General features: G+C 36.2%; 1 protein-coding gene across 1 annotated transcript; it reads left to right on the plus strand.

Annotated features, from left to right (window-relative positions):
- The first annotated feature begins 9248 nt into the window (after positions 1-9248).
- LOC111899700 (uncharacterized mitochondrial protein AtMg00810-like) lies at positions 9249-10126 on the plus strand. The gene is made up of 2 exons (XM_023895557.1): positions 9249-9395; positions 9803-10126. Exons 1-2 carry the CDS (start codon positions 9249-9251, stop codon positions 10124-10126), a joined length of 471 nt encoding a protein of 156 aa, XP_023751325.1.
- Positions 10127-10476: the final 350 nt, after the last annotated feature.

Below are 10476 nucleotides of genomic sequence, written 5' to 3' on the forward strand. Positions count from 1 at the left end.
CTGATTTTGAAGTCGATTAGGAAGAAAGCAAAGATGCTTGCTTTACGATTGATAGCCTTGAGTGTCGAATCTGTTTTGGATTGATGATGTGGATTCGAGAGTCGATGATTATTGTAAGATTGTTGCAGTCTCGATTTGCAAGAGTTGAAGTCGAAGCTAATTTTGACTATCCTTGGTCAACTTCACTATTCGTGTCTGCTAACGAAGTAAATTGGGGAAGAAGACAACTATTTACGATTTGGGTCCCTGAAGTTTCTAAGAAGTGGCAGTAATAGTCCAGTTTCGAATATTGAGCAAAAATTATGAAGAATGCAAATGTTTCATTTCTGGTCCCTGCAGTTTGTGCGAATTTACACATTCTACCCAGTTTCGCAAATGGGGGTGTGTTTCACATATTTGGCTATTTTTGGTGCAACGGGTCCCTGCATAATTCAGAACGTGACATTTTTTACCCGGTTTTTGGAAAATCTTGCAACTTTCACACAAAAAGTCAAAAAATTTCACAAATTGGAAATTTTTTGTGGCTTTTTCGTGCAAAATTTTTGGTGATTCATTTTTGGTACACATCAAGGGGGATTATTGTGATGTTTATTCCTCGGGCGCTTCTCACCCTTAATGGGTTTTATAATCATTTTTTTATTATAAAAAGGGGGGAATGATGGGTATTCGAAGCGGGTTTGTTGGATATTCATTTGCGGATTTGAAGACCGGTGTTACTTCGAGGGGGAGTTTAGTCTTGATCACGCTAGCTCGTTGGAGACTGAAGTCGGGACATCCAATCCTAACTTTGAGGGGGAGAATGTTAGGGTACAAAGTCACTCTTGGATGTAGTGTTTTAGGCTTTACTCACTTGTATGTGTAATGAGTTGCCTTTCCTTCATAAGGAAGTGAGTGGCACTCATTTTATGTAAGGAACCATTTGGAGTGTTAGACTAGAGAGAGAAAATTTGTACAAACCCATTTGTATATTCTTTCTAGATCTAATATGAGCTTACAAAGATTTATTTACTCCTTGTGTTCTTCATTTTACATGATGATTCATTAGATCTTTCATATTCCGCACATGCCATCATAATCAACACCACTACAGCGAGGTCACGTATCTCATCACTAGCTGAGTGTGGACGGGGTTCCATATCTCATTATTAGCAGAGTAGCGGCGGGTCCCATGATAAGCGAGGCCTTAGGATGATAATATATAGTACTGTGTATGATTCTTTATGTTCTAGCATGATTATATGTTATTGTCTGTATGTGTATAGCGGGCGGGGCTCAGAGACAGGCGGGGCCTAGAAGAAATAGATTTGTATACCGAGCGGGGCTCGATGCTAGGCGGGTCTTGATGCCGGGCATTGTCTGATGTCGGGCGGGGTCCAAGGAAGGGGCGGGGGCCCAATATATGTGATTATGTGTATGGTATGTGGTAGTTTGGGGAGACTTACTAAGCTTCGTGCCTACATTTTTTAGTTTTGGTTTCAGGTACTTCTGGTAGAAGGGGAAGAGCTCAGGATGACTACAATGCACACACCATTGTTTAGCCTAGGATGTTTTTTCTTTAATATGTTTTGATAGATGTTTATGATATTTTGAGATACATGACTTATGATTTTTATGTGATGAATTGTTAACTATGGTTTTATTAATGATTTACAATGAAAATTTTGAACTGTATTTTGGGATGTTTCAATTCTTCTTTCAGTTATTAATTCGAACAAGGAGATTGGTATATTGAGCATTCATTTACCTCTCTAAATCACTTACTTGAAAAAAAATTGTGTCATCTTCACATTCCTGTTTTTCCCTCGAAACACTACCCCAAGAGGCCGATGAATTATCTCCCAAACTTCATACTTATCAATATTAATATTCCCTTTCATCGAAGATCGTGGGACTTTTGAAGGCTTTTTGAAAGCAAAAGCATGCGCAATATCTGTGATTACCAAGTGATCATTATAGTTGTCTATGGAAACCTTGATATGAGCAAAACCAATGATGAAATCATCTATGTTGGTTTCAGTTAGCTTCGAAACATCCACATTACTAAAAATCCATGTGACTGTGATCAGGTTTTATGTTCATTAGTGGGAAATCTACAATAGAGAACTCACAAGCAACATTGTTCACTCTTAAGACGACATAGCGAAAAAATTGTAGAAGACCTTCGAATAGGTTGTCTCGCATTATGGTCATCACCTTCACAGATGACCATACTTCTTCTTTTCTTTTCCCCAAGACTTCATGGAAACGAATCTTCAGTCTTTTGAACTAATCTTTATCATTGAAATTTTCAACAATCTTGAACTGGGAAGATGTGACCAACATGTGGTTTATTGGGAAGTCAAGCTGATTGAAATCATAATTCTTAATATCATAGCTCTTCTTAGGCACCTTTCAAAAGTAGTCATTTAGCCCAATCAAAACAATATCCTCAATTGTTTCATAACACTACTTATTGTTGGGATCACCCTTGTTCAAGCCAAGTGGGTCATTTTGTCTTCGCCTCCTGAAACTGTTGACTTGCCTTTGCTTCACGATTTGAAGAGCCAGTTGTTTTTTCTTCTCTTCTTTAGAAAGAATCACAAATATAAATTTTCCTTTATTGCTTGGATTATCATTCGAAGTTGGTGGAACTGAACTTGAACTCGAACCTCTAGCTCCTTCTTTTATTATGATCCCCTTTTCTAGAGGTCTTGTAGTTGTTGTTGTAGATCTCATGGTCAATGATATGGGAATTGAAGTAGGAATTTGAGTTGAACTTACTTTCCCAACAACAAATCCTTTCTCAAAATCTTTTGAGGAACCAACTCCTCCACATCCTTTCTGTCCCCTAGTGACACTTTCACCTCACATGGTGCATTAGTTGGAAATCAAAGAACCAACTCAAGGATGGGAGTAGGTTCTGATTTGATATTGTTCTCAATAGTAGAAATCAATTGACAAATTGACTCGTGAGAAATTGATGATTGAGTCGAAAGATCAGCTTTCAAAATAGACTCCTTGATGTTAGATTAAAACTCTTCTAGCTTTCAAACACCCGAGAATCGTTTTCTGACTTTGCTTCAAGCTTGTTGGAATACTCAGTGTTGAAATCAACGAAATTTGTGATAACATCGACTTTGCTATGCAACAAAGTGTAATTTTTCTCCATCTTCTTAACTTCTTTTGATATCTCCGATTTGAGTTCAACCACTTTCAGATCTGCAGATTCCTTCATCTTCGTCACTTATTCAACACAAATATCATGACGCTCCTTTGCAACATCACGAAGCTTCTGAATCTCATATTCAAAGCTATTGGAATTAATTTCCAGCCTTTTGACTTGTTTCTACTCAATTCTTTCAACAAGGCTTCAAAATCAATTTCCTTGTGATTTCAATAAGTACTCCATCTTGACCCCGGTAACGAAATTCCTTCCCCTGGTATCTGCTTGCATTTGAAGAAGAGAATTCATTTTGGAGTTGAGAATTTTGAATTGTTTACCTGACATAATCAAGTCATCAAGAACATTGTCCTATTCAGGATCAAATTGAAGATCAACAAAAGACACCATGATCTCATCATAATTTGGTTCTTCTTCGTGGATCACTCTTCAACTTCAGTGGATTGAGAAGGGAAGAGGGTTGTAATTGGTTCATTCATGATCATGGAGTATGTTGGTGAGATGGTTGAAACATGAAATGAAATTGTTACGGGTGATGAAATAAGTGGAAAAGTTGCGGATCTATCAACTGTATAAGTATCGAGTGTAGATGAGATGATGGTTGAAGTGAGAATGGTTGATGTTTAAAAAGTAGAAATAACAAAGGATTCGTTGTTCTGCACCCCTTCACCCATGCTGAAATTTGTGTCCTTATCAGATAACTCAACTGTGATGTATGGAATTCAAACCTTCTCTATATTGGACGCGGTATGTGAAATCCCGGGTGGTATGACCTTAGTCTTCTCAGGGATGGATGTTGTAGTTTGATTATTCAAATTGATGTTTGTATCTATATTATATACGTTTACAGTGACATTAGGATCCCCTAGCACCTCAAAATTTGACTTGAGGGGAGAATCACTTCGAGGTGATCCAAGCACAAAATCGTCTATGCATATATCAGATCTTCCATTATCAGTTTCAACTGTGACTTGGTCATGTGGATCCTGGTGCTTTCTCTTCTTCTTTTGCAACTCTTGAGCCATATCCAGGGCTTGACGCTACTTCAATTTAGGTGAGACTGGAACAAAGACTTCTTTTAAAAAAAGCCTTTCCTGTTAAATCGAGGCTGTCAAATCTTCTTGATACTATTCTGAGAAGAATGAGTACGTGAAGAATCAACATGTGTTTCCTCAGTAGTCTCGATTTCTGGTTCTTGAATAGATTAATTGACTAGGAAATCATGGGGTTTCTTTGTACGCTTGAGAATGCCTGATTTCAAAGGAATAAGTTCTTTTGTAAAACCCTCCTCCATAATTGGTGGATTCTCAGCTTGCTTTTTCTTCTTTGGAGCTTTTGAAGCTTTAGAAGACATTTCAGTCCCTTTCGATGGAAGAAAACCATTCGATATAGTTGAATCAATTAATGCCAAATACAGTACTAGAAGTGGATTTTGAGGATCAACATGCTTGAGCATCGCATATGGAATATGAGCAACAGTAGGAAATACGACTAGATCATCAAGCACAATCCTTGTAGCAGCGAAAGTCAAAAACTAAATAGTTTCAACATCAAAAGGAACCAAAATCCCTCTTGTTGATAAACCTCCTTCAAAATCAGACTCCAAAAACGAGCACACGGAACACCATTAGTAAGATTGGTGGGAGTAATTATTGTTCAAAAATTCCTCTTAGAGATGTGTGGCATAATCCACATCCAGACCATAACACAACCCAAGAACAACTCAATAAATATCCAGTTTGGATTTGTCTATCCCTAAACTTCGACCTATCAAGCATCGTAAGACGATTCGAAAGAGAAAACTTCATATGTAAGGAATACTTGACTTCTTAAAATAACATATTCTGATTAGAACTGGTTGGTTCCCCATTTCATTGAATATGTGAAGACTTGATCAATAGAAACTTCATAGCAAGTACGTGAGACAGGAAACCTCATGATTTGGGAAAACTGTTTCCTCGTAGGCTTTCTCTTCTTTGAATTCGTCAGTTGAAACGTGAAGACTTTTGCTGTTTTTGTTAACACTGCAGTGGAACCAACAAGTGAAATCCATGTCATTGGATCCGCGAATGAAGAAGATAATGCAGTGGATAGAACAAAGTTATTTAGGGTTTGAATCAACATTCGTAATTGCTTTGGATACTGATCAATCGTTGGAACCAATCGAAGATTGGTATTTTGAATCTTCATCAAAGTTTGTGAAACTTCTTCTTCATTAGTTGTGGTTGTTGGATCAACAGTTGTTTGAGGAGCAACCTTTGTAGAGATTTCAGAGTTTGTTGAAGACGATGAACAGTGTTGGTTTTGGAAAAATTTGATCTAAGAGCATAAACTCTGAGAATGAAATCACCAATTACCTTTTAGAACCACCACATTTTTCAAACTGCAATCCAAGTATATTTTTTTTGACACCAAGAGAACATCATTCCTTCGGCATGGAGGCAAGGCACATTCACTTTTGGGATTTGAAAGTGAAATCATATGCCAGTCTTTACAAAATCTAAGTTTCAAGTTGGTAGTACCCAAAATCTCAAGGATTTTAGTGCAATGTGTGCCAAAGAATGAGAGAGAAGCAAATTAAAAATAAATGTGGATATGGTGATATTAAAGTTTTTTGATACGAAAGCAGAATGATCCCAGGAAACGATCTCTTCGTTCGACATCAAGAAAGATGATGAATTGCTTGTACGGTATCCCATGAATTACAATCGAATACTCATTGGTTTCAAAAGTCAGGTTCAATTTTGCTCAACACCACAACCTAACATAAGTCTGATTCTAGTGAAAGAATTTACTTGGATGACCAGTGTAGTGAAGAACAAGTATGGTTGGATATGATCTTGTAAGGTCACACCTTAAGATCAGATGAGTCAAACACATAACATGCTGATCTATCAGTGTTAGCGTCTACGAGTCGACTGCATCAGCATCACAATTTCAACAACGTCAGCTTATAACATAATTATTCTATTGTAATCTTTTGTATATTAGGCAGTTTTTATAGATAAATATAGAATAGGTCAGATCTTGTATCTTTATGATAAGATCGGTTCTTAGTATAGATTAGAATCAATCCTGCCAATCAAGGGATAAACATGTATATATTAGTATATATATACAACATTAGGGAAAACCCTAATGTTGTGGTCGAGTTGTTTTGGTTGTGGATTTTTGTCAATCGTCTTTGTGACAACCCGTCTTCTTGGTGAAGACAAAACCTATTTTCTTTGTGAAAGAACATTTGGAGAACTCTTATCTCATTTACTTTATGTTGTTCATTTCCTTCATACTTGAAGTGTATTCGATCAAATACAAACCTTCAATTAGTATCAGAGTAGGTTTTTGATACACTCAAGTAATCATATATCATCTTCCTTAGTTTCGAAGTCATCTATTTGTAACAAGATCCCACCGTTTGATCAATACAACTTCTCAGACTGGAAATCAAGGCCATGATTTTTTTTATAGTTCATGAATTTTCATATGATTGACGTCGTCAACAAAGGTCCTATAGTCGCTTTACATCAATCATCAATCAATGGTGCATATGGATGTAAGCTGAAAGGGAAGCATGTTCTATGTTTTATTGTAAACTGTCTTCCTTTTTATGTTTATCATTTGGTCCAAAACTGCTCAACTGATCAAGAGATGATGATCACTCTATCATCTACTTTTGAAAAGGAATTCTCTTCAGACGATGAAGTTAAGTGTCTTATGGCTCAAAATGTTGAATCTCACGCTGATACTTCTCATGACAACATTGGGATTCTTGACACTGATCTTTCTACCGCTCATAACATCGAGTCAGAAAGGGATGATGCATCAGCGTATCAGGTAAAAAATCATGTTAATTCTTCTTCTATTGATTATATCAAAAAATCACATGATTGATCTCTTATATTTCTATTTATTGAACACAAACAAATAAAAATCTTCTCTAAGTATTGAGCTGCAGATTCACAATGAAAAACTTATCTCTCTAGAAAGATCTCTTTCTAATTTAAAAAGGGAAAACACCTGTATAACGCTTACCAATAATTTTCTTCACACTGAAAAAGAAAAGGTTGTTGATCATTCTAATCACACTCAACTTATCTTGAATTTATGGGCATCCTCTAACTCTAGTGTGACAATAATCATTAATGCTCAGATTCCAGATCAGTGTCAGAAAATTCTTGGAGGTGACATAGAAGGTGTTCTATCTTTTACCAAATTCGAAACTACAAAACCCTTTTATAAAGTTGATAGCTTAGAAGAAGAATTTAAAAGTGGATTTTTGAGCTCTCATTTTATAAATCAAAACCTAATAAATACTTATTGTTCTACTGACTCTAATGGCATTACTAAGTGTGTTACTAAATTATCTGCTCTTGATCCTTCTCTACAACCTTCACATCGTGAGTATGTTCTTCCCTCCACTAAGACTTTGCTAAATTTTCCTATATGTAAGGGTGAAGTCCATTCTGTAAACAAAATTCTTAGCATGTTTCCTCAGTGCTTAGTGAACTTGAAGACCAGTCAAAGCCTTCTACTCTTGACAAATCTTCGAAGAATCATGAGTCTCTTATCAATGTAGTATATAGGCATACCATTGATAACACTCATTGTTCCAAAGCTAAATCAAAAAATCTTAAATCAAATGATAATAGTTCTTTAGATTCATCAGGTAAAAAGAAGTCATAATCTAATGTTACAAGAAAAAATTCTGGCATTAAAGCATGTTATCGATGTGATGATGCTTCTCACAAAGTCAGTGAGTGCTCTTTTGAAAAGAACACTGGTCGAGCTGATAATATATTGACTCGAAATGATAAGTGGATCAAAAAGGGAAACTCTTTGAACTGTCTCCCTAATGATTGTTATAATATGTTTTATTAGTAATTCTTTGCTAATGGGTCAATGTATATTTAGTGTATATTTTTTTAGACTCATTGTATATCTTAGTTTCAGGGTAAAGAACATATTTGGTATTTAGATAACGGTTGCTCAGTGTGTGAAAAAGGGAAAAAAAACCAAGTCTTCGTTCAAACCAAAGTCTTGTTCTTCAATCATTAAAGTCCTTCATCTTCTTCATATGGACCTTTTTTGGACCAGTTTCGATTAAGTCAAGAACTGGAAAGAAATACACTCTTGTCATTGTGGATGAATTTTCAAGGTCTACTTGGGTAGTGTTTTTAAGAAATACAAGTCATACCGCTGATGAAATCATCGCTATTATTCAGCAATGGGAAGCGCTCTATGATCACAAAGTTAAGCAATTATGTAGTGATCATGGAACTGAATTCAGAAACTCTTCTCTAGAAGAATTTTGCTTTGTCTTAGGAATCTCTCAGAACTTTTCAGAAGTTATAACTCCCCAATAAAATGGTATTGCAAAAAGAAGAAACATAACTCTTATTGAAGCTGCAGAACTATAGTTGTTGAATCTAGTCTTTCATTGTCATTTTGGGATGAAGCTGTCAATACATCGTGTTATACTCAAAATCGGTCTATTATTGTCAAACGTCATGGAAAAAATACTTATGAGCTATTGAAAGGAAGAAAACTAGACATTTCTTATTTTCATGTGTTTGGATTTGTGGGTTACATCTTGAATCAAAGACATCATCGTTCAAAGTTTGAGGCTAACGTTTATGAGGGGGTGTTTCTAGGATACTCCAGTGTATCCAAGGCTTTTGGAGTATTAAATATTTCAAGACAAATTATTGAAGAAACAGTTCATGTCACCTTTGATGAGGACTCATTCATTTGTGATCAAGTTGATCACCCTTCATCAATTCTAAATGAACTTACTTTTAGTCATTCAGACCCAATTCTTAAACTCTTATCAAATGGCGTTGAGCCCATTGTTCCCAATATTGATCAATTAATTAGTTCTCAGCCTATCCCTGAAGATCAACATATTGTCCATGAAGAAGTTGATTAATAAAATTAGGAAGACTCTGCCCAAAACAATATAAATGAAAGTTCTAACCCAAGAATCCTCCGAGATCATCCAGAATCTCAAATCATTGGATAAGTAATTTCTAGGATTCTCACTCTTAGCAGAGTCAGCAACAACTTTTCCATGTTTGTTAACTTCGTCTCAATGATTGAACCAAAGAATGTTGCTAATGCATTGAAAGAGGCTGATTGGATTAAGGCCGTGCAAGTTGAGCTAAATGAATTTGAACGTGATAATGTCTGGACTCTTGTTTCCAAACCTCAAGGAAAGACTATTATTGGTGCTCGCTGGGTTTTCAACAAAAAATGGACTAAGATGGAATAGTCATAAGGAATAAAGCCAAACTTGTAGCTCAAGGTTTTTGTCAGCTTGAATGGCTAGACTATGATGAAACATTTGCTACAGTTGCAAGACTTGAAGCAATTCGTATGTTTCTAGATTTTGCCTCCTTCAAAAACTTCAAAGTCTACCAAATAGATGTCAAGAATACCTTTCTACATGGAGTTCCTTAAGAAGTCATCTTTATAAAACAACCTCTAGGGTTTTAAAATGAAGAGTTTCCAGAACATGTGTATCGTCTTGATAAAGTTGTCTATGGCTTCAAGCAGGCTCCCAAGGCATGGTATGGCACATTGGCAAGCTAACTTATCTCAAGTAGATAAAAACGAGAAAAGATCAATAATACTCTTTTCATAAAGCAATCAAGATCTCATATCATTCTTGATCAAGTGTATGTGGATGATATCATCTTCGGATCCACTGATGAAAAGCTAAGTTCAGAATTCGCGGAGGTCATGGCCAAGAAATTCGAGAGGAGCATGATGGGTGAACTAACTTTCTTTTCGGGCTTGCAGGTCAAACAAATAACTGATGGTATTTTTGTTTCTCAAGCTAAATATATTGCAGATATGTTGATGAAGTATGGTTTTTCTGAATGCAAGCCGACAAAGACACTGATGTCTTCATCAGCGTCTATTGGCACTGATCCAAGTGGCACTGATGTGAATGCAACTCTGTTTTGAGGAATGATTGGCTCTCTACTCTACATTACAATTAGTCGTACTAACATTATGTTTTCCACCATATTATGTGCTCGCTATCAGGCCATTCCTAAGGAATCTCATATTCCTGCTGTCAAAAGTATCTTCCGGTACTTAAAACATACACTCAATATTGGGTTATTGTATCCTCGTGACTTTGAGTTCAAGCTGGTAAGATACATTGACTCCGATCATGGTAGGCGTGGAATTGATCGTAAAATCACTTCAGGAGGATCTTAAATACTTAGAAATAGATTGTAAGCTGGTCTAGCAAAAGGCAGACATTAGTGGCTTGTTCTACCACTGAGGCTGAATATGTTGCTGCTGAAGGT

The sequence above is a fragment of the Lactuca sativa genome, chromosome 4 (genome assembly GCF_002870075.4).
Source record: "Lactuca sativa cultivar Salinas chromosome 4, Lsat_Salinas_v11, whole genome shotgun sequence".
NCBI lineage: Eukaryota > Viridiplantae > Streptophyta > Magnoliopsida > Asterales > Asteraceae > Lactuca > Lactuca sativa.

Bases quoted from the DNA above. Each gene is read 5' to 3' on its own strand.
- LOC111899700 (XM_023895557.1), top strand. From the start codon at position 9,249: ATGATTGAACCAAAGAATGTTGCTAATGCATTGAAAGAGGCTGATTGG. The intron at 9,396-9,802 runs GTTTTCAACAAA...CTTTTCATAAAG, and splicing joins CTATTATTGGTGCTCGCTGG to CAATCAAGATCTCATATCAT.